The sequence below is a fragment of the Loxodonta africana genome, chromosome 2 (assembly GCF_030014295.1).
Source record: "Loxodonta africana isolate mLoxAfr1 chromosome 2, mLoxAfr1.hap2, whole genome shotgun sequence".
Taxonomy (NCBI): domain Eukaryota; kingdom Metazoa; phylum Chordata; class Mammalia; order Proboscidea; family Elephantidae; genus Loxodonta; species Loxodonta africana.
In genome coordinates, this window is record NC_087343.1 from 176,589,818 (window position 1) to 176,614,939 (window position 25,122).

Below are 25,122 nucleotides of genomic sequence, written 5' to 3' on the forward strand. Positions count from 1 at the left end.
GCAAGGTCTCAGCCTCCGTCTGGCCCACCCCCTCAAAGAGTGCTGAATATGCCAGGATTCCCTGGCAGGGGACCAAAGGAGTATGGGCTTAGGTCAAGCCCAGAAGTGAAAACCAGAGAGCTTTGGGGTCCTGGCCCATCTTGATCAGGCTGGATTTATTACCAAGTCAATGAAGGGTTAAGTCAACTGCCTTCACATGCCTATATCCCGGGGAAGGAAGTAGCTTAAGGTGCTCCTACAGATAATAATAACAAAGGAAAATAAAAGAAAAAAGGAACCATTCACAGACAAAGACGCCCCATGAGCTCAGAAGCTAGCCCTTCCTATAGAGGTGCTGGGCAGGGCCCCAACCCACATACCAATCTACTTGGGCCACAAGACCCTCCCTGGGCTGGTCTGGACCCTCTCTTCAACTCACCCTAGTCCCTATGCCTTTAGTGGCCCAGCAAGAATAGAGTTAGTTTAGATAAACCCTGTTTCTCTGTTTATGGAGGGCTCCGCTCCTTCTAGGACCACTCCACTCAGTGCCCCCGTCCCTGAAGGCAGCGCTGACCCCTCTTTCCAGCTGGAGGTGGGTCAGAGCTGGGCTCCATTGGCAGGTTCCCTCCAGCAGTGGATCTAGAGGCCTCTCAGCACCAGCCACTTTGTCCTGTGGCTCCTATGTCCCTCAGCACTGTGCACCCTGGAAACACCTGGAAACAGATTCATGTGTATGAGACTGCGGCAGGGTTCTCAAGCATGCATGGTGATAACCTGGTGTACTTCACTGATTCAGAAGCAGCTGGCAAGTGATTTGTAACTAATAACACAGTGCTTGTGGCTGTGAATGACTTGACTTTGATGCCTATGAGCTCAGCATGTTTAAGGTTGTCCCACTACTAATGCCACGCTTACTCTAGCATTCTGATAAGCTGTCTTGAATGGAATGAAGTCTTTGCCATGGCCTGTGAGCTTCTGTGTTATCTGGCCATGGCCGATTCTTCCAGCTAACACCTCATGTCTCTCTTCCCCTTTCTCACTTGCCCAGGACCTCTGGCCTTCAGTCAGTTCTTCAAACATGCTAAGCTCTTGTCTACCTCAAGGTCTTTGCACTTGCAGTTCCCTTTGCCAGGATCCCCTGTCCTCCAGACCTCTGTAGGCTCCGTCTCATGCTTCATGTCTTCCTGATACTGACCAGGAGGGGACTTAGGAGACCCTTCTGGGCAGGGGGCTGGAAATATTCTGAATCTTGATCTGTATGGAGGGTACAACGCATGTAGGTATGTAAAAATACACTGACCTGTCTACTGAAGATGTGTAGACTTCACTGTATGTATGTAAGTAAATCTAAAAAAAGTTTCAACCTCTTCCCTGTCCCGTCATTCCTATTACTTTCAACTGTGGTATTATGTTTATTTCCATCCTTACACTTCCTACAATCTGTAACTACATTATTTGTTTCTTTACCTGTTAACTGTCTCCCCCACTAGAATGTAAGCCCCATGAGGGCAGTGAATGGATAGATGGATGGATGAATGTAAAAGCTTGGATTTAATGATGGAGGGATAAAGAGACAGAAGAGGTCAGCCTGAAGCTAGAAGCTCCCGACTCCCAACCCTCAGGAGTCTGTTTGGGGGTCTTGCTCTGCAACCACAAGTCCAGAAGCTTGTTCCCTCCTTGAGGGTGCACAACTCCAGTCCAATCTACACCTCATTGGGGTCGTCCTGGTCGGCGTAGATGAGGAAGCCTGTGAAGAGGCTGTCGGTCCAGTAAGGGTCATAGAAGAGCCCGTTCTGCTCCGAGTAGAAGATCTGCAGCCAGACCTCGTCACCCTGTTTGAGAGCCAGGATGGTGGAGCCTGAGGCCACATCATGGTTGCCTGTGTTGGCGTCGAAGGTCCGGATGCGGTACTGGCCATTGTGCACCAGGCCGATGGCCAGGTGCTTGTTGGCCAGTGTGATGTCGTAGGTGAAGTAGTAGATCCCTGGCACACCACAGACGAACTTGCCGCTGGACGCATTGTAGTGGCCACCTTCATTCATCAGGATCTTGTCAAATTTGATGGGCAGTCGCTCCCGTGGGTAGCTCTTGGTCACTGCCACCGAGAAGGCTGACTTGGCGCGGGCACTGCCACAGCTGCAGGGGCCCGGGAGGCCTGGATCCCCCTTCTTGCCCTTGGGCCCCTTCTTGCCTGGTGTGCCATTCTTTCCTGGGGCACCACTGACCCCCTTGGGGCCGCGAGGGCCAGCCCGCCCAATGGCCCCGGCTTTGCCCTTTGGTCCTGGCTTTCCCCGGTTACCTGCCCGGCCAGGTGCACCTGGAAGACAGAGCAGCTGGTGTTATGGAGGAGCTCTCAGAGGCCTAGGCAGAGGCTGCAGGCCTTGGCTTTCCATCCTTGGAGCAGGAGCCCTTGGATAACAGAAAGAACAGGAAGGCTTTGGAATCACATAGATATGGGTTCAAATTCTGATAGTGTAACCAGGGCACTTCCCCAAGTCTTATCTGGAAAGTGGGAATGGAAATACTTACTTTCCAGAATCACTGTGGACTGAAGCAAAAACAATAACTTATGATAAGTCATGGCCTGTCCTTTTCTTGCCTTCCAAGGGGGAGGCTGGCTTGTCCACCAGATCCATCCTTCACTGGGTTACCTGGTGATGGGCTAAGAAGAGAATTGGAAGGGGCCTCCTGACTTCAAACCATTGATCTTAGTGAAATCTCTGCCTAGTGCACAAGATCCCTGTCTACATGTCAAGGGTTTTATTGCAGCATTGCTTATAATAGCAAAAACCAGGAACAACTAAATGCCCGTCCCGAGAGAAATGACTAAAAAATCATGGTCTATCTATGTAGTGGAATTCTATGCGGTAATTAAAAAAAGATCTACGGGTACTACATGAAACCTTCTCTAAAATATACTGGCAAGAGGAAAAAGCAGGTAGAAAAATTCTTTGTATTAAAAGGAAACCACAAAGCTCCATATTATATTTCTATACCCATTTAAGTGCATAGAAGAGTGCCTGGTCCATAGTAAATACTCGCTAAATGCTAGTTGGCATATCCTGTAGAACATTCCCCCCAATAATGCTTCCTACAGACCACCTCTTGGTTTTTAATACCCACTCTTATGAACTGAATTGTGTCCTCAAAAAGGATATGCTGAAGACCTAACCTTGGTACCTGTGAATGGGACCTTGTTCAGAAAGAGGATCTCTAAAGATGTTATCAGTTAACATTAGGCCACGCTGCAGTAGGCTGAGTCCTAATCCAATATGAGTGATGTCCTTTTAAAAGAGAAGAGACACACAGAGGAAAGACAGCACGTAAAGATGGAGGCAGAGATGAGAGTGTGACTACAAGCCAAGGATTGCTGGCCATCACCAGAGGCTAGCAGAGATGCATGAAACAGATTCTCTCCCTCAGAGCCCTTGGAAGGAATCAACATGGCCGTGCCCTGATTTCAAACTCCTACTCTCCAGAACTGTGATACAATAAATTTCTGTTCTTGTAAGCCACTCATTTGTGGTACTTTGTTACAGCAGCCCTAGAAAATTATAAATTGTACATTTCTTTCAATACAACATTTTGGGCCAATAATTACACAGGAAAATTTCATATTTATGTTCTCCAAACTCAATACATCATTTTAAACACAAGATGTATGGGGAAAGGTATGAGTTATATCCAAATGCAATTGACACACGGCAGAACTGGGAGCAGATGTTTTGAGAAGCCTGCCGAATGCCAGTTGAGGGGTCTGCTTCTTGTAGCCTGCTGATGCTACATAGCATCCCAGCACCACTGTACTTGAGGCAACTGTGTGTTAACAACCACACAGGAAGTAATGTTTTAGGCATTTTACATCCTAATACGGTGAATATGCAGGCATTTATTGTGTTTTAGGGTTCGAGATGAACATGTATTGTGTTTTACTTTTCTCCATTTAAAACAACTGGGAAATAGATTCCCAATTAGCATTTTCTCTCTTAACATCTAATTTTCAGGAACAGATTGCTTGCATTAAGTGCCTGGTGATGCCTGCATTGCTATATACATCTGTAAACACATAGAAAAAGGCCAGGGAGGATACACATTTAACCAATTAATAGTGGTTACCTCTGGAAGGTGAGAGGAGAATGGGAAGGCATAAGTAAATAATTTTGCTTCTTTGTATTGTTTGAATGTATTATAGTGAGGATGTATTTGTGCATTACTTGTATAATTAAATTAAAAGAATGGGAAAAAGAATAAAACTAAGAAAGATGATAAAGCTTTCCCTTGAAAAAATGAAAATAAACAAAAGGCAGGAGAAGAGGAGCAGGAGGAGTAAAGACAGAATCATGGCGGAGTGGAGCTTTTTGGCGGCAGTTAAATAAAGAAAAGTATCAGAAAGTTCTGCCGTGTGTTACATGATGTGCTTCTTTTCTGATTCCTTTTTGGGAAAATTCAGGAAAAGCTCTTTTCAAGGCCTTTCTAGAGATAAATGTATGTGTGCGTGTGTGCGTGTGTGTCTGTGTGTCTGTGTGTGTGTCTGTGTGTGTGTGTTGGTGATGGTTTGCACATTATGATGTACTGTGACTGGCCCCCGAGCGGCCCAGCTTTTTCTGGGTTACACACAGCAGAACTGTCTCCCTCTTTCAGCACTGCCTTCCTTGGTGTGTCGGCTTAATTCTTATTGTTGAGTTTTAAGAGCTTTTTGTATATCCTGGAAACAAGTGCTTTATCAGATACGTGTTTTGCAAATATTTTCACCCAGTCTGTGGCTTGTTTTTTCATTCTCTTAACAGTGCCTTTTGCAGAGCAGACATTTTTAATTTCAATTAAGTACAACTTTTTTTCTTTTATGAATCGTGCTTTTGATGTATCTAAAATGTCATTGCCAGACCCAAGGCCGCCTAGATTTTCTCATGTTATCTTCTAGAAGTTGTATAGGTTCGTGTCTCACTTTTAGGTCTATGATCCATTTTTTTTTTTTTTTTGAAGGATGCAAGCTGTGTGTCTAGATTTATATTTTTGCATATGGATGTCCAGTTATTCTAGTGCCATGTGTTGAAAAGGCTATTCTTTCTCTGTAGAATTGCCTTTGCTCTTTTATCAAAGGCCTGTTGACTATATTTGTATAGAGGTTGGCTTAATTCTCACCAGAGACTCAATGTATGGCAGGAAAAATGGCCAATAGCAGCCCCAAGCCTAAAACCTCATGGCTCTCAATCAAAGGGAAAAAAGTTAACAACAGAGATACTTTCTCTCCCCAAGGATCCATATGGCAAATCACAGGGAAAACTAGTTGGCCCTGCTTGGGAGCACATGCCCTGAATCTAACACTGTGGTCAGGGGAATGGGACAGGTTTGTTTCCAAAGCTCAAGTTTTGTTTTTTTTTTTTTTAATTGTGCTTTAGATGAAGGTTTACAGAGCAAATGAGTTTCTCATTAAACAATACACATATTGTTTTGTGACACTGGCTGTACACCCTGTGATGTGTCAACACTCTCCTCTTCTTGACCTTGGGTTCCCCATTTCCATTAGTCCAGCTTTCCTGTTCCCTCCTGCCTTTTCATCCTTGCCCCTGTGCTGGTGTGCCCATTTAGTCTCGTATACACGGTGGAGCTATATGTATTATTGTTTGTTTTATGGGCCTGTCTAATCTTTGGTTGAAGGGTGAACCTCAGGAGTGACTTCAGTACTGAGTTAAAAGGGTGTCTGGGTGCCATACTCTTGGGGTTTCTTCAGGCTCTGTCAGATCAGTAAGCCTGGTCTTTTTTTGTGAGTTTGGATTTTGTTTTACATTTTTCTCCAGCTCTGTCTGGGACCCTCTACTGTAATCTCTGTCATAGCATTTGGTGGTGGTAGCTGGGCACATCTAGTTGTACTGGAGTCAGTCTGGTGGAGGCTGTGGTAGTCTATTTGTCCTTTGGACTAATCTTTCCCTTGTGTCTTTGATTTTTTTCATTCTCCTTTGCTCCAGACAGGGTGGGATCAGTGGAGCATCTTAGATGGCCACTCATAAGCAAAGCTCAAGTTCTTGAAGCTATGGCACGCCATCTCCAACTTAATCACTGACTCTCAGTTTCTTCATCTGTAATAAGGGGATATTAATAATACCTCCTTCACAGGATGGTATTGGCAGATAAGCAATATGTTTGAAAATACCTTGTCAATATTAAAATGTCATACAAATAAGTTACTATAGCCATAATAACTTATATATATATGTTATTAGAGATTATAATAAGTTATTATAATTTTCCTACTGCTTTCCATCTCCAACTTAATCACTGACTCTCAGTTTCTTCATCTGTAATAAGGAAATATTAATAGTACCTCCTTCACAGGATGGTACTGACAGATAAGCAATGTGCTCGAAAATACCTTGTCAACATTAAAATGTCATACAGATAAGTTATTATAATTTTCCCACTGCTTAAAATGTACAATTAGGGATGCTGCTGGCACTGAAAAGTGCTTGGTAGCTGGGATGAGAGTTCAGAAATATAAGGAATGTCAAAGCTGCACTGGCCTGCAGGAGCACCCAATCTGTCTGCTATCTGCCTGCCTGCATCCCCTCCTTTGATGGACCACCCTTCACTACTTCATGGGGTCCCACTGAGGCTGTCAGTCACAGTGACCTACACCCCTTGCCTACCTACTCACACATCACTAGGAGTGAGCACATGGCCCCTGGCAAATTATGGAACCTCATCTCCATTGTCAAAGGGATTGGTCCAGGAAGGCACACATGACCCCAAAATACCAACAAACGCACTGCTGTCAAGTCGATTCTGACTCATGGCAACCCCACATGTTACAGAGTAGAACTGCTCCATGGGGTTTTCTTGGCCGCAATCTTTAGAGAAGCAGATTGCCAGGCCTTTCTTCTGCAAAGCTGCTGGGTGGGTTAAAACTGCCAACCTTTAGGTTAGTAGTGGAGCACAAACCATTCTCACCACCCAGGGACCTCTAAACATGATCATTCCAAGAAGGATCAATCTTCCTGAGATTTGCTATGTGGATCGAGCTGTGAGGATACAGGCTTGAGCCCACCCTTAGCCATTTCAGAGCTTCCAGCCTTTGTGAGAACAAAACCAACACAGAGAAGCAGGGCCTCAACAATGATATTTGAGCTCTTGGGCCCAGCCATTCCTGAAGTCTGGCCTTTGAACTTCCCAGGTACATGAGACAATAAATTTCATTTGCGGCTATAAACTGGGTTTCTGTCACATGCAACCAAAAGAGCTCTTAATAATATTTCTGGAGTCTTCCCCAAAGTCACCCAGCAAATGGTATAGGTGGGCAGGAACATGGGATTTTATACCCACTGTCCCTTTCGGAGAATGCACTGATCTGTTTATAAAAGGACCTTAATTTGGTTTATAATCAAATGGGATTCCTACTAGTTTTAATAACTTCATAAATCCCATCTGTGCCAGATGCTGTCAACCCCAGGTGGGCAAAAGAGGGGTAGGCACTGAACCTCTTACCTTCCTCTCCATTGTCCCCCCGGTCCCCATCCTGGCCATCTTGGCCATCTTTGCCAGGAAAGCCCATTCTGCCCACCATTCCTGAGGGCCCTGGGGCTCCTGGGGGACCGGGTGGGCCTTGAGGGCCAGGCATGCTGCAGATGAGTTGAGGGGGGCCCTTCTTGATGTCCCTGCGGGCGAAGGCACCAAGCAGTGGGTCAGTAGCACAGGGGAGGGCACAGGCCAAGAGCACCCAGGAGATCATGGTGGCCACCTGTGGGAGGTAAGAGAGCTGTGAGCAGGTGAAGCCAGCTACTGAGCTGAGCTGGTAGTCAGTCAGAGGGGGATCCAGGGGCAGAGGAGGAGGTAGCCAGGATAAACTCAATTATAGTCTTGTCTCTTGCTCTTTCCTGCATCACATACAAATAGCTGGACCGAATGCCATCATATTTTGTGGACACATTTGGATGAGCTAAGTTGCATTATAGGCTTGACTGGTACCCAGTATATACTTTGGAGTGGCCTTGGGGATAGGGGCAATCATCTTCTGGAGCGGCTGAAACAGTGCAGGACCTACAGCCCAGTGACTGCTGAGTGGGAGGAGCTGGCGATGGAGAGAAATGAGCCATGTTTTCACTCAAATATGCAGCACAAATAGAAAGTTACAAGGACAGAAATACTTCACATTGCAGGGGATGATGTGCATGGGGCCGCTTCTCACAGAGGACTCAGAGAGGCACGCTGGAGAGTGAGGAAGGTGCGGATGCAGTGACTTAGTGAGGGTGCATCGTTACCTGAGCAACACCGGCAGCCCTAACAGATCCTCTTCCAAGCGCTTCCTGGCACCAGGCACAGGCTAAGAGCTTCCATACATTACTTAATCCTCACAACAGCCTTATGGCATAGACACAGGTGGGAAACAGAGGCTCAGGGAAGTTGAGCAACTGGCTCATGTCGTGTAACTTGCAGTGGGCAGGGCTGGGATTGGAACGAGGCAGTCCAGACCCAGGGACTGTGCGCTCCTGGCCCAGGCTACACTGTGTTCTTAAGGCTGGGGCAGTTAACAGCACGCTCACACCAGAGATGAGAGTATCATGCTCTCAGAGATGGTCTCCTCTCAGTCCATCACTGTGCAGAACCGACAAGGCGGCCGAGCTTTCCTTTAGGATATTGAGAAACCAGACCATGATGATTGGGAGACCGGGCTGAACATAATGGTGTGTGCGCTACACTTGGAAATAAGTGTGAATTAGTCACTACTGGAACTGCACAAACTGGACACTGACAAGAATGACCTCCATTTGTGTGACTTCATTGAAACTCATTGATTACCTAAATGAGCGGGTGAAATCCATCAAAGAATTCAGTGACTATGTAACCCACTTGCACAAGATAGGAGCCCCGGAATCTGGCGTGGCAGAGTATATCTTTGACAAGCACACCCTGGGAAACAGTGACGGAAAGAGCTAAGCTTTTAGCCTGGCTGCCCCACAGCCACAGGGGTGACTTCTGTGGTCACCAAGACAGCACACGCGTATTGGGTTTACATTTACCTTTTCTACAAATTATCCCAAAACACCCACTTAAGCTCTTTCATTTGTAGCATTCCTTCAAATAAAGTAATTTGGCACCCTCCCGCCTCCCCCCAAAAGTGACTGCTTGCTGTTAAGATGAGCTTATAAGTGATAACTTGCATGTGACCTTAGGAAAGTCCACTTCCCTCTCTGGGCCTCAGTCTCCTCCCTACCTGAACAATGAAGAGTTGGGCTAGATCCAAAACAAACCAAACCAGTTGCCGCAGGGTCAATTCCAACTCACGGTGACTCCACACGTGTCAGAGTAGAACTGTGCTCCACAGGGCTTCCAATGGCTGTGATCTTTCAGAAGCAGATTGCCAGGTCTTTCTTCCAAGGCACCTGTGTGTGGATTCAAACCATCAACCTTTTGGCTAGTAGCCAATCACTTAATCATTTGCACCAGCCAGGGACTTCTTGGAATAGATCAGTGGTTCTCATGCCTGAGTGTGCATCGACTCACCTGGAAGGCTCATTAAACCACAGATTGCTGGGTCCCACTCCTAGGGTTTCTGATTCAGAAGAGCAGGGGTGGGGACTCAACCTGCATTTTTAACAAGTTTCTAGGAGATGGTGTTGATGGTGGTCCAGGGACCCCACTAGAACCACTTGACTAGATTGTCTCCAAGGTTCCTTCCACTCTGATGCTGAGGCTTTCAGATTCCCATCTGCCCTCTCTTTGCAGATATGAAGCCTTCACTGTTCCCACCAGCCTTCGGCGACCAATAAGAGCTTTCCAGCATTGGGGGCTCCCTGGCAGCTGTGGTGCGTCAGCGAGGTGGGAACATGCTTAGGTCTCAGCCCTGGGAGCTCACATTTCCCACCTGTGTCCCCAACTTCCCTACCCTTTAGAACCCGCTTTGCCCACTGGCCATGGGGGCCTGTCCAGCCCTCTGGGCTACCTCTGGCTGCTGCCCTGGAAGCAGGTTGACTTGACCTCTCCTCCAGGACCCTCCAGAATCTTTAACTCTGGAAAAAAATGAAGGGGACAGGATACCAGGCTTCTCTTGCTAAGGAGAGGAGGGAGTCCACAGCACTGTACTACCCAGCTACTCAGGGGTTATGCCAGTTCTAGCTCTGATGCTTACCAGCTCTGTGACTTCGGGCATGTCACTTTCCCTCTCTGGACCCCAGGAGATTTCTCTAGATAAGTATCAAAGAGGTGCCACTGGTGGTAGAGATGATTTGGGAAGTATCAGATCCTGCTTTAAATAACATTACACCCTATTAGAAGGAGCCCTGGTGACACAGTGGTTAAGTTGCTAACCAAAAGGTTGGTGGTTTGAACCCACCAGCAGCATCTCAGGGAGCTCCTCAGGAAGAAGATGTGGCAATCTGCTCTCGTAAAGATTACATCCTAGAAAACCCCATGGGGCAGTTCTTCTTTGTCCTATGAGTCAGAATCCACTGGCTGGCACACAAAAACACCCTAGAGTAACAAAATTATTTTCTTTTCAATTTCCTCAATCCTGATTAAGTCCAGAAAAATGTCTCAGTCTGGTGATAGTTTAACATCTCTATACCCCTTTTTAATATACCTTTTTAACAAAAAGGAAGCCCGTGTGGCGCAGTGGCTACGTGTTTGGCTGCTTACCAAAAGGCTCGCAGTTCGAATCTACCAGGTACTCCTTGGAAGCCCTACAGGGCAGTTCTACTCTGTCCTGTAGGGTTGCTATTAGTTGGAATTGATTTGTTGGCAATGGGTTTTAACAAAGAGCAGCCTCATTTGTAACTGTGTGCATCTGTTCTTTTCTTTTTTTCTGCTCTAATATTAGCTATTCTTCCATATTTTTTTTCACTCCTCATTTCATGCACCTGTTCTTTAAACTTGTTCTTAAAGAATCTTAGGCAGGCTCCCACAAATATACACAGAGTCCTTGAAAACCCCCAGACAAGCACACAGAGTCAGGCGCCTGGAGCAGCACCTGTACTACGGTGCAAGGAAGTCCCGTGACACTATTTAAAGAAAAGACTGACCACAGGTAGAAGTTAGCTTACTTAATGGGTGAATGTCAAACCAGTAAAGCCAGACCAGTTGTCGTCAAGTCGACTTCAGCTCATGGCGACCCCATGTGTGCTCCACAGAGTTTTCGAGGCTGTGACCTTTTGGAAGCAGATCATCAGGCCTTTATTCCCAGGCACCTCTGGGTGGGTTCGACCACCGACCTTTTTGTTGTAGTCAAGAGCTTAAGTGTTTGCAATATCCAGGGACTCCTGGTGGGGTTAAAATAGGAATTTTCACCTGGCACCAAGACACCTGATATGCTGCCCTCATCCTGCCAAACTGATTGTCAGGTCAAAGTGTAGAGTTTTCAAAAGAAAAGCTCGAGAGCCTATTCTCAGATCACAAAGACTTGGCAATCGCATCAGAGTAAGTATTTTAAAATGTGGCCCATGTCTTTGGGAGGGTGATGGGAGAATGGACATGTCTCAGCCTGCTTGGGACAGCTAGAGGGTGGGGGGGTAGCTTGCTGCCTGGACAGAAGGGGAAAGAAAGGCAGCTTACTGGTGCTACTTGGGGAGGGGACTACCTTCTTGCCCTCCATAGTGGATCTAAGGTATGAGACATCCTGCAGTACAAGTCAGCCTGGGCCAGTGGGATCCTGCCAGAAGTGAAGGACCCTAATAGTGATAACTATGCACGGTGGGTGCCAGAAAGGCAGATGCCAAGAGGGAGGCCTGGACTGGCCAGCTAAAGGAATCTATGCATTGCCACAAGTCAGAGGGCCTATGGGGTGAAGAATGACTGTACCCAAAGAATTTTTCCTGGTTCCTGGGAGCCAACCTCATTGACTAAATTGTAAAGGGCAAGGAGGAGGCAAAAATAAAGTTGCACTCCCTGGAATATATCCTAGAGAAATAAGAGTATTCACATGAATAGACATATGCGTACCCATGTTCACTGCAGCATTGTTCACAATAGCAAAAAGTTGGAAACAACTTAGATGCTCATCAACGGATAAATGGATAAACAAACTATAGTACATACACACAATGGAATACTATGCACCCATAAAGAACAATGATGAATCCGCAAAACTTCCCACAATACGGATGAATCTGGAGGGCATTACGCTGAGTGAAATAAGTCAATCACAAAAGGACAAATATTGCATGAGACCACTACTATAAAAATTCATGAAAAGATTTATACACAAAAAGAAACAATCTTTGATAGTTATGAGGGAGGGGAGGAGTGGGAGGGAAAAACACTAAATAGATGAGTGGTAACTTTGGTGAAGGGTAAGACATTACACAATACTGGGGAAGCCAGCATAACTTGCCCAAGGGAAGGTCATGGAAGCTCCAAAGACACATCCAAACTCCCTCAGGGACAAAATTACTGGGCTGAGGGCTGTGGGGATCACGGTCTTGGGGAACATCTAGCTCAACTGTCATAACATAGTTCATAAAGAATATGTTCTACATTTTACTTTGGTGAGTAGCATCTGGGGTCTTAAAAGCTTCTCAGTGGCCATCTTAGACTCCCCACTGGTCTGATCCTGTCTGGAGGAAGGGAGAATGAAGAAACCAAATACACAAAGGAGAGATTATAAAAGACTAATGAACCACAACTACCACAACCTCTACCAGACTGACTCCAGGACAACTAGATGGTGCCCGGCTACCACCACCAACTGCTCTGACAAGGATCACAATAGAGGGTCCCGGGCAGAGCTGGAGAAAAATGTAGAACAAAACTGTAACTCACAAAAAAAGCCCAGACTTACTGGCCTGATAGAGACTAGAGAAACCCTGAGAGTATGGCCCCTGGATACCGTTATAGCTCAGTAATGAAGTCACTCCTGAGGTTCACCCTTCAGCCGAAGATTAGACAGGCCCATAAAACAAAACGAGACTAAATGGGCACACCAGCCCAGGGGCGAGGACAAGAAGACAGGAGGGGACAGGAAAGCTGGTAATGGGGAATCCAAGGTCGAGAACGGGAGAGTGTTGACATGTTGGGGGGTTGGCAACCAATGTCACAAAACAATATGTGTATTAATTGTTTTATGAGAAACTAGTTTGCTCTGTAAACATTCACCTAAAGTCCAATTTAAAAAAATTTTTTTAAAAAGTCGCGTTCGATTATATCTCTGGTGTCACATGTGCTCAATACGGGTTGCATAAATAATAGTAGAGGTGGTAGCCAGGTATGGTAAACATGGTAGAAGTGTTACATAAATAACAAGTGCAGTTGGAAAACTGTGACCTAGACACTCCCTGTTGTGGTGGTGGTGGTGTGCCATCGAGCTGATTCCAACTCATAGTGACCCTACATGACAGAGTACAACTGCCCCACAGGGTTTCCAAGGCTGCAATCTCTACGGCATGAGCCCTGGTGGTATTGTGGTTAAAATCTTGGCTGCTAACTGAAAGGTCAGATGTTAGAATCCACTAGCTGCTCTACGGGAAAAAGATGTGGCAGTCTGCCCGTGTAAAAATTAAAAAACGAAAAAACAACTCACTGCATTTGAATCAATTCCAAACCATAGCAACCCTGTAGGACAGAGTAGAACTGCCCCATAGGGTTTCTTTCACTAAAGATTACAGCCTTGCAAACTCTATGGGGCAGTTCTACTCTGTCCTACAGGGTTGCTATGAGTTGGAATTGACTGGACTGGCAGTGAGTTTGTTTTTTTAATTTTTACGGAAGCAGACTGCCACATCTTTCTCCCATGGAGCAGCTGGTGGGTTTGAACCACCGACCTTTCAGTTAGCAGCCGAGCACTTAACCATTGCATCATAAATCTCCATTTCCTTCCCATATCTACTTGATGAGAGTCTCCAAGAATGGGATGGGGTTACCTGTGAGCTGCTGCAACACACCTGGACCCCAGAAAACAGATTCCAAATTCTCCCAGGTTTGGGAGATGGTTTGGAAAGTTTCAATCTGCAAACATTTTGGACTAAGGAGAAAAGGAGGAAGGAAGAGGGTGGGAACAAGTCTCCAGGCTTAAAAGAATCCTGAGAATAGCTAGATGACAGGCAGGGCAGGCGGGGGGAGAGGGGAACCATCTGTTTCCATTTACCTCTCCCCTCTGTCTTCTGACCTCCACGCCCAGCTCCATAGGCCCCCAAAGAGGGAGGAGGGCTTGCTATCTGGTCCATGTCTGCCCTGCACCAGCCCCTTTAGACAGAGGGGACCCCTTTCAGTGACAGCTGGCTCAGGGCAGGCCTCAGGGCCTTGAGTGGATGAGGAGGGCTCTGAAACATGCGGGGAGGAAGGGTTTTCTCCAAGCTGGGGCCTGGAGGTTCCCGCAGCCCCAGAGGAGCCCTAGCAGCTCCAGCCAGGAACTATTTTGGAAATAAAGGCGGGGAGACTAGGTTTTGGTTCCAAACCTAGAGGGAGAGTCTCTTTGCCTCTAGGGCACCTCCAAAAAAAAAAAAAAAACAAGGCTCCAAATAGCCCTGCTCCCTGCCTGTGCCCCCACCCTCCTGAGCCTGGCCTCCACCCCACCATCCATGCCATGGTGGGGAGACAAGTGGATCTTGCGGGTGCTTGGAGGTGAGCCAAGACTCAAAGGAATTTAGACAGGTTAACTCTTCCAGGGCCTTTAAAAATAAGTTTAAAATCACAAACCTGGGAGGACTCCAACCTCTTCTGTTCTGAAACTAAGGCAGAAGCAAATAGACTTTATTGAACACCTACAACGTTCCAGCACTGTGTGGAGCTCTTTACTGGAATTATTTTATTTGAGGTTTATAATAAACCCTGTGAAGGAGGTAGGCTTATTGTCTTCCCATTTTTCAGACAAAGAAACAGAGGCTCCAAGAAGATAAAGGACTTACCCAAAGTCAAATAATCCATGAGCAATGCAAACAACATTTGAGCCACGTCTGAGCATCTCTGAAGCCTACGTTAATCCACTACACCATGCCCCCTGCCCCTGCTATCTCTTCTTGTTTGATGAAAGAGGAAACTGAAGCTCAGAGAGGTTAAGTAATTTGTCCATGTTTACACAAGCAGTTAGTGGCAGAAGTTATATTTGAACTTGGGTTTGGCTGACCCTAGTGTCCAAATGCTTTCCATTATGTCAGCATTTCTTAGATTTTTTCCTGCTAAATATCCCAAATTGCAGAGGAGAACTTGAAGCATATGCCAAAGCCACACACAGCAATAGAGAAATTTCTTTGATATCTTGGATTTATTTTACAGTTTATACACACACACTAACATATATATGGCTTTGAAAATGAAAAAGTGATACTTTTTCTCCTTCAGGATACTTGATGTAAATCAATGTTGCCACTTCAGAGGCCCATACCACCCCCGGCTGGCCAAGGCCCTAGGGAGGGCGGACCAGAACCCAAACTCCTGGGCCCTCACTCTCCACCACAAGCCCTTTGGAGAGTTAATGGGGGCATTCCCAGGGGCTGAACCAAATGCTCAGGGAGCTCAAAGCTCTCCCCCACCTCCATCAGTGCATCCCTCACTTGTACCCTGTGACAGCCTTCCTTCCTGGTCCCCTGCTTCACTCTCTTTCCCCCACCCCACATAGTGTCATCTCCACGAACAGCCAGAGGAATTGCTTAAAAATATAAATCAGCCCCATCACTTCCTAATACCCTCCAATGGCTGCTGGCTGCAATTAGAAAACATCGGAACCCCTGATACGGCCCCCCAGCAAAAGAAAAACAGTTGCTGTTGATTCTACACTGACTCATGGCAACCCTAGGGTTTTCAACAGAAGTAGATCACCAGGCCTTTTTTCCGAGGCACCTCTGGGTGGACTTGAAACCTCCAACCAAAAGGGTGGCAGCCCAGGGCATTAGCCGTCTGCACCATCCAGAGTCCCTGCCTCTGCCACGACCTCAGCTTCTCCCACTCTCTCCCTGCTCTTATGGCCCAGCTGCCTGGGCTCCTTCAGGTCAAGGTCCTCTCCGCCTCAAGCGCCACCCCTTACCTGCAATCTTCCTCGCTCCACCCTGGCGGCATGCTGGCTCTTTCCCTGCTGTGTTAAAGCTTAAACATCACTTCCTCTGAGGTCTTCCCTGACATTCCCTCTCAGGCAGCTCTCCCTTTTTGCCCCAGCTATTTGTTTCTTTCCCAGCCCTTACTATACCTTGCAGTTATTCCCTTACCTGCCAGCTTACCTGTCCCCTGTCCCATTGCCTCTCCTATGCCTCTCCTGTTAAAACAGAAGCCCCATGAGGACAGGGACTCCAGCTGGCCATCTGTTATATTCCCAGGGTTTCTACGTCCTTGCACACAGTAGGTGTTCAAGAAATAGTTGCTTAGTTGATGAATGTCTTTTGATAACTGAGGATTCTGGCCTCAAGAAAAATCTACAGCAAAAATAACCCAGTGGCCTAAATCCAAAAAGGCACCGAGACACTTGGGTCCAAATAAGTTCTCTTGCTTCAGTCTTTCTAACCCAAACCAGAACTAATACCTCCTTCCCTTCTGATCTCCTTGAGCAGACGGGCTGGATCTTTCAGCTCTGAGACCTTGCAGAATACCTTGCATATAGTAGGTGCTCAATAAATACCCGTTTAATTGGTCAGAAAGAAAGCAAGCATTGGTTCCCTCTATCCCCACCCCACCCCCCATATCTTTTGATTAACCATTTTAGTTTCTAAATTGTTGTTCTTGGGAGTGAAAAGGGTGTGAGCAGAATAGGCAAGGCTTCATTATAGCCTTCCTGCTGAGGAAAAAAAAGCTAGTTAGGTCCCAGAAATGGAATCATGAGGTGCTAAACGTGGACGAAGTCCTTAAGGCTGGTTTTAATTTGCCCAGTCCCTGCACCTCTCGTCTCTCAGCTAAGAACCTAATGAATCATAAATATACATGTTCTAGGAAAACTCTAGGAGCTAAAGTGACACAGCCTGAATTCTGGTGTCAGGGGAAAGGCATTCTTCCTCCTCTTTGCCCCTATGGTTTATCCTGAGGGCACTCTACCTGGACTATGTTGTGAGAAGAGCCAGATGTGGAGCTATGCGTCTCCCGCTGAATCTCCCTGGACATGGTCTGCCAGCGGAAACTGCACCAACGCTAAGCCTGGGCCCTGGGACAATCCCTCCTTGGAGACTGTTGTTGTTGCTGTTAGCTGCCATCAAGTTAGCCTCTGATTCATGGTAACCCCATGCACAATGGAACAGAATACTGCCTGGTCCTGTGCCATCCCCATTACTGGTTGCGGGTTGTGATCCACAGAGTTTTCATTGACGGATTTTTGGAAGTAGATTGCCAAGCCTTTCTTCCTAGTCTATCTTAATTGGTAGCTGGGCTGAAACCTGTTCAGCATCATAACAACATACAAGCCTCTACTTGCAGAGAAAAGCTGATAGGTGGTGGCTGTGCTTGAGATGCATTGGCTGGGAACAGAAACTGGCCTCTTGCACGGAAGGCAACAATTCTACCAACGAAGCTCTGCTGCCCAGTCCCCCCCTCCCCAGAGATTAGAAGATATAAATTATGCCCAAATAAATGTGACTTGTTGGTTATCAGGTTATGCCACACTGACAGGCAGGGGTAGTGGTCAACTCAGTGGTTGAGAGCCATGGGCAAATCTTCCATTTACAGTTTCCTCAACTATCCAATGGGAGCAATAGTATACTTAACTCATGGAGTTTGAGTGAGTTTAAATGCATTGAGTAATAATGCATTTAAATTTTCTAGCCCAGTGTTTGACACCATAAATGCTCAACAATTGAAGAGAACTTAATTCTAAACCCTTTCCCCTGGAGCCTTCAGGCAGCTGCCTGCCTCATCCTTCAAGTTCCAGGCCTAATATTATCTCCTCAGAGAGGCCTGCCCTGATCATGTGATCCAATGTACCCCACTCTGCTCCTGTTTATTCTCTCAGACCTCCCTGTTTGTTCCTTTCAAAGCACAATTCAATTCGTGATTATAGATTTGTTTCTTAACTGTCTCTTCCCCCTGGAATGGAAGTGCCAGGAAAGCAGGGCCCTGTTATACCCTCTATTGTATCCCTTGAGCCCTCCACAGTGCCTGGAATATAGTAGGTGTTCAACATATAGTTGCTGAACAGCTTTCAAAGAAAACGGTCACTCTTACAATTAGAAAATATCAAGGGGATCAAAATGATTTCAATAAATGTGTAATGACAAAGCCACACTTGGCTACTGAGAGAAACTCAGTGAGGTAGCTGGTTTTGGATTCAGAAGAATCTGAGTCCCAGTCCTAATTTTGTAACTCACTGGTCATGTGACTGTGGACAAGTCATTTCATTTTATCTGGACCTTTGTTTCCTCACCTGGAAAATGGAGACAGTAACACACGTCCTGTCTGCCTCACAGGGTTGTTCTGAGAGTCAAACACGAAATAGAGAGGAAAACAAAACATGATACAAAAGTTAGAGCCATGTTTAAAATTCTAATTGCCCCCAACTGCAGTTGAACAAAGGGGAAACAGTCCAGGCCTCCCACTAGGAGTTCCCCACCACCCTAGAGTTTCAAGCGAAGGCCAGTCCCTGATGGGGGCGGGTAAGGAGCCTGACGCTGACCTAACAGGGCAATTCTTCTGTTTGGAGTTAAATGGGCGGAGATTGGATTGCGGTGGTTCTTGCTTGCCCTCAAGCTCGCTCGAAGCTCGCTGTAAATTCGCTTTGATGGGAGTGAGAATTCTATAATAAAAACACCCCACGCCCTCCCTGAATTCCAGGAAGCAAATTGGAAACAGCCCTCTCCCGCTTCTCTGGAAAGCTGAGAGAGCCGACTGCAGGAGAGAGCGGCTGCTGCAGCTCCTCACACAGTGCTCACGAAATGGTCCCCTTTCTTGGGATCTCCAAGTTGATGCCCACCTGGAAGCTCTCCAGCATCCAGAGTCTTAGCAGAATGAAAAGCCATGAAGCTCACTTGCCAGAAAGCCCAGAAAATACACTATCCGCTGCTTTCTCTCTCTCTCTCTTTTTTTTTTTCTCCCTGATGCTTCTGGCTCAGCCTAGAAAAAAGAGGCCCAAGGACAAACTGACTTCACAAGGTCTCAGAAGCCAGGATCTCGCTGGGTTTGCCTCAGCAGGCACTTCTGAAAGCACATAGGAAGCCAGCCCAGTGGCCACTTTATTAAAACTAACGACCTTTATCTTCTGATATACACACCCAAACCCTTAAAAAAAAACACCCAAACCCTTAGAAACCAAAAAACGTGGTATATGTGTAATGTGGTGGGTGGTGGAACCAGCCACTCTGGGCCCCAGCTGCTTCACATCTGAGCCTGGGGTGCCTCCCAGCACAATGGGGAGAAGAGGCAGGCTCAGCGGGCGGCTGCAGCCAAAGCAATCGCTATTTTCTAACATGAGAACATGGGCTGCAGTGACAGAGAAGAATGCGGCTGCTGTGAGAGATGTGAGGGGGAGGGAAGGAGGCCTGATGGCGTTCACGTCTCTGCGGGATGGCGGGAAGTGGCAGACTAGAGCACTGGGGGAGTGGGCTAGAGCAGCGCTGTCCAATAGGAGACTGATGGGAGCCATATTTGTAATTTTAAATCGTCTAGCTGCCACGTGGAAACCCTGGTGGCGTAGTAGCTAAGTGCCACAGTTGCTAACCAAAGGGTCGGCAGCTGGAACCCGCCAGGCACTCCTTGGGAGCTCTGTGGGGCAGTTCTACTCTGTCCTATAGGGTTGCTATGAGTAGGAATCAACTCGATGGCAATGGGTCTTTTCAGGTACTTGCCACGTTAAAAAAGCTGAAAAAACAGGTGAAATTAATTAATCAATACCTCCAAAGCATTCTTTCAGTGTGGAATCAAAATACAATGACTCAGGAGATAGTTCACATTCCCTTTTTCATCCTGTTGTTGTTAGTTGCTATAGAGTCATTGTGACTCATGGTGGCTCCATGTTCCAGAGTAGAATTATTGCATAGAGTTTTCCTGGCTGTAATCTTAATGGAAGCAGATTGCCAGGTCTTTTCTTCCAAGAAACCACTGGGTGGGTTCAAATCGCCAACCTTTAGGTTAATAGTTGAGTGCAAACCATTTAAGCCACCCAGGGTACTTTTTCAGCCTAAGTCTTTGGAATCCACTGGGCGTTTTACACATACAGCACTGCTCAGCTACATTCAGATGCTCCACAGCCAACTCGCTAAAAACCAAAAAAGCCCATTGCCATCGAGCCAATTCTGACTCATAGTGACCCTGTAGGACAGACTAGAACTGCCCTATAGGGTTTCCAATGAGCGGCTGGTGGATTCAAACTGCCGACCTTTTGGCGAGTAGCAGTGCTCTTAACCACTGAGTGCAGGGCTAGCTACTAAATTAGACAACTCAGTGCTAAGCATAGCTGCTTTAGTTCAAATCCCAGAGTGAGCTGTGGGACCTTTTACAAGTTACTTATCCTTTCTTCCTTACTCGCTCCCCCTAAAATGGGGATAACAATAGTACCCACCTTAGAAGGTTGCTTATGAGGATTTAATGAACTAATATATGTTAAGTTCTCAGAAAAAGGCCTGGCGTATGTAAGAGGTATAAAAGCATTAGCTATTATTTCTTGTCCTTCTGAAAATCAAGATAATGGCTGTTGAAAGCAAAACATGATTCAAAATTTAGGTCCTGTTTAAACTGTCATTATTACTAACTGCCACTGAACTAAGGGAAAACAGCCCTGGCCTACCACCATGAGCACCTGTGGCATTTCAGGTGAAGGCCCCTATATCTATTCCCTAAATTCTCCATTTTTACTTAAGCTAGTTCTAGTTGTGTTTCTGACAGTTGCTACCAAAAGAGGGCCCTGGCTTCTACAACTGGCTGTAACAGGTTTAACAAGAATACAGAATGAAACATATCTTTACCTGTAAATGGCTGAGGGAAGCCTGACCTTGGCTCCTCCCCATAGAGTTCCCCTTCTGAGGGAAGCATGGGGGCAGGGGCTGACCTGACCTGTACCTCTGGCATGTTGGTGCTCCACAATGCACAGATAAATGAAGCCACGGGCTAGCGCTTATCTCATCAAGGGACAGGGTTTTATGAAGGCCCAGTGGGCTTGGCACATGGATACCTAACAAATGGTATTGCCTACTAGTGCTGCCTTTCAGCCAGACCCCGGGGAACTGGAGATGAAAACATGTAGTCCCTGCTCTCCAAGGGCACACGGTCTGGTTATACTGAGGGTACGGCCTGGCACACCTATGTGACCAGGAGGGAAAGCAAGTCTTGCTCCTTCTTTCTTTTTATAACAGGTTTTCCCAAGAAGCATTCAGGACCACGAAGAAGGCAGGAGAGAAAGGTATGGGAATGATCCCTTGGAATGCATAAAAGAGATGACGCCTGAAGACCCAGGAGCTAAGGGCAAGGAACAAATTTTGAACTTTGAAGGGATGAGGGAGAAAAGGCAAGTTTTCCTTGACTTCTCTGGGGTCAATCCAAGGCCTTACTGGTCTCCAAGGAATCACATCTGCTTCCAAAAGGCCACAGCCAAGAAAGCCCTATGGGGTACAGTTCTACTCTGACACACATGGGGTCACTATGAGTAGAAATCAATTTGATGGCAACTGGTTTTGTTGCCTTATTTTAAACAAGGCTGTGAAATTCTAATTCAGTCAACTGATGATCAGCTGCTTACTAAGACTGCAATTGCAAGGACCTCTGACTGAGGGGGACTTAGAAGCTACGGAACACTGCCTGCCACTGAAGAAATTAAAATCTAGCAAGAGGTGATCGGCTGGCTGGTCATTGCCCTTGCGCAGACCACAGACTGCACTGCATTTTTGTTCTTCTTGTTTTTTTGGAAATTGTTGCCAATGTAAAACTTCGGAGATTTTATATTAAAATGAAGATTTCCAGCTTTTCTTGAAATCCTGGAGGATCTGACAGTACTGGGCTCACCTTTCCATTGGGCACCAACAGCTGCCCCGGAGACAGAGCCTGCACACTGCAGCATCCACAGCCCTCACCACTCCCACACGTCTTGCATCCCGTTCACTCATTTATGTATCATGTCCAACCAGTGATGGCATCTGAGTTTGCAACTCCTGATCTAGAGGAAAAAATAATGACTTTCCATGTACATTGTGTGTACTTATTTTCAAGCTCTGATGTCCATTATCTCCTTTAATTCTTCTCACAGGTCTAAGAGGCTGATACTATCATCCCCACTTAACAGATGAGAAAATGGAGCTCAGAAAATTGGAATTGTTTTTCCCAGGTCAAAGCAGGCCTGCTGACTTTGGGCCCTGGCTCAGTCACTCTACCATGGCCCATCTGCACGGACACAGGACACAGACATGCACACACTGCCTTCACCAACAGGGCAGCACTCCGTGTGCGTGTGTGTGTGTGTGTGAGCGTGTGTGTGTGTGTGTTACATAACTACATCACTAATTGGAGCACACACATCCAGGGGGAAGATTATTCGCTTTGAAATAAGATTTGGCATAGAATTCCTTTCAAAAGGAAGCCTAGGATAGAACTTGATTACAGAGATCTCATTTATGTAGGAGTTCATCTCACAGAGGAAAGCAGAGTTTGTAGGCCTTTAATCTGGAGGAAGGAGTCGGGGAAGCTGTGTGTGTGCAGAGGAACTCTGTCACCCCACGATGAACATTCTGGGTAGCATCAGAGGTTGGGGTGTAGAAAAGAAGATTCAATTCAGTCATCTGAGTCCAATCAGCAAGGTCGCGATAAGAGAAGGAGGAGCAGGGAATGAGCCGGTTTGAAGCCCTGATTTGCAGAGAGAAAAGTAACTTCTCAGGGAACTTGGCTGAATATTTGATGGAGACAGAGTAGTTTCAAAGATGAACCCAGGCTTGTGAAAGACATCCTAATTCACCCATACAATTACACACTATGATGCCATTATAAAGAGCAAAGTAGACGTGTACGTGTGATATGGAAAGATGGCCAAGATACAAGGTTAAGTGAAAAAAGCAAGTGGCAGCATGGAATGTAGCGTATGACTCTCTTTGAGTTAAAAAAAGATGGACATAAATAAATAGAAATGTGTACGGATGCGTGGGATGTTTCTGAAAGGACACGAAATCTTGATAAAGGGGTTGGGAACCACAGGCTTTACTTTTCATTTCCGCTTTTTTGTACTGTCTGAATTTCTTAAGGTGAACATATGTTATTTTTTATAACGTTTAAAACAAAAGATAACCCCAAGGTTTAAGGATTGGAAGACAGGCAAGGATAGCTCCATGGCTAGGAGATGGAGAGAGTCAGGCATTCGGGAAGAAACAAACTGGGGTGAGTTGGATGTGTGTGAATGAAGGGCAGCAGAGATGTTCTGAACAGTGTGGACAGCCTGAGGAGTTGGTGGTATAAAGTAGCAGTAAATGGGTATGACTACCAGATAAAAGAATATGTTAGGGAAGGATGGTGTGGATGGGTGGGCAGAAATGGAGGATATGAGAGGACAGATTTTTAACAATGCTGAGCATCAGAGTCCCCGGGGGGTACAAACGGCTGCTAACCAAAAGGCTGGAGGTTTGAGTCCACCCAGAGACACCTTGGAAGAAAGGCTTGGCAATCTACTTCTGAAAAATCAGCCATTGAAAGTCCAAGGAAGCACAGCTCTACCCTGACACACAGGGGGTTGCCCTGAGTTGGAGCTGACTGGACAGCAACCGGTTAGTTAACTAAGCATCACCTTGGGTTGATATATCCAAGACACTGCCATTGCTATTGCTGTTAGTTCAGCGTGGCATGAACACGGTATCTGGGGGAGATGACCAGTGTAAGGAGGAGACCTCACCTTTAAGCAAGGAGAACACCTGAAGCTTCCAAGCAGCAGAATTTTGTGGTTAAAGAGCCAAGGATGATTACACTAAGGTTGTGCGAAGAACTCGCTGATGGTTTTAGAGGAGGGACCAGCGGTAAGAGCTATAGCAATACTTCAGCTGAGAGATAAGGTCCTGGAATGGGGCAGTAGCGGTGGGGCTAAAGAAGTTAGAACAAAGTAAATTAAGGTAAGTTGTGGTGACAAGTAGTTTGAGGGATAATGAAGAGAGTTGTGAAGAGTTGGGTACAAATTTCAACTCCTTATTTACTACCTCTTTGAGCTTGGTTTACTCATCTCTACAATGTATTTTGGAGCCTTGGTGGTGCAGTGGTTAAGCGCTTGGCTGCTAACCGAAAGGTCAGAGGTTCGAACCGACCATTGGGTCCACAGAAGAAAAGACCTGGCTACCCACTTCCATAAAGATTACAACCTAGGAAGCCCTATGGGTCAGTTATACTCTGTCATATAGGGTCCCTATGAGTCAGAATTGACTGGAGGACACACAACAACAATGTATTTAATTCAAGAATGTTGTGAAGAATAAAATAATGTACTCAAATGATCTGGCACAGTGACTAGTACTCAGTAAACATTAGCTGTGATTATTGGCTCAGGTGTTGGATTCAGATCTACCAGGGTTCAAGCCCCTTTACCATCATCAGTCACTAGCTGTGCAATACCGGGGAAGTTTTCAACGTCTCTGAGCCTGGCTCCCCTGAGCCTGGCTCCCCTTTTGTGCGTGGAGATAACCAGTTGTCATGAAGAAGAAACACTGCACATAAAATCCTGGCACAAAGGTGCTCAATAAATGGTAGAGCTGTTTCTATCATAACAGGTAAACCACTGAGCACAGCCGGGCACCCAGTAAGCATTCAATAAATGTTAATGTTACAATTCATAAGGCAGAAGTCGAGGGTCAGGAATTGGGGAGGCGGTTGCCTGCCAGCACCAACCCGACGCTGGCCGTTATCCCCCGCCCCAGCACGGCGCATCCTCCTCCTCCCGCCTCGCTTTCCTGCCGGCGGGCGCTGGAGGTGCGGACCCGGCGGGCAGCACGCAGAACACTCACCCTCGCCGTCACAGGTCAAGTCCGGGGGCGTCCGTAGCGAGGAAGCTCTCAGCCGCGCTCCGCCTCTCCGCCTCCCACGGCCGCCGCAGCAGCCGGGCCAGGCGGGCCCCGGGCATAGTTTTCCCATCCCGTCATTGGCGGGAGCGCCTGCCTCACGGTCACGTGGGCCTCCCGGAGCGCGCAGCAGCGACCAGGGCGCTCTCTCTTTGGCATCAGTTTGGAAAAAGCTTCCAGCGTCTGTGACAATTTGGGTGTGTCGCTGCATCTCTCTGTGTGTAAACGTGTCAGTGTGTGCGAGGGTTTATGTGCACGAGAGTGATTATGTGTTTGCAAGCGTTGAGGTGCGTGTCCATGTTTGAAA

At 46.7% G+C, this 25,122-nt stretch overlaps 1 protein-coding gene across 1 annotated transcript; it reads right to left on the reverse strand.

Annotated features, from left to right (window-relative positions):
- Positions 1 to 1,511: 1,511 nt before the first annotated feature.
- C1QTNF2 (C1q and TNF related 2) lies at positions 1,512 to 24,810 on the reverse strand. The gene is made up of 4 exons (XM_064278994.1): positions 24,762 to 24,810; positions 9,256 to 9,353; positions 7,459 to 7,711; positions 1,512 to 2,296 (listed from the first exon to the last, which is right to left on the reverse strand). The coding sequence occupies exons 3-4, from the start codon at positions 7,700 to 7,702 to the stop codon at positions 1,683 to 1,685; spliced, it is 858 nt and encodes a 285-aa protein (XP_064135064.1). The 5' UTR covers positions 7,703 to 7,711; positions 9,256 to 9,353; positions 24,762 to 24,810; the 3' UTR covers positions 1,512 to 1,682.
- Between the last annotated feature and the right edge of the window lie 312 nt (positions 24,811 to 25,122).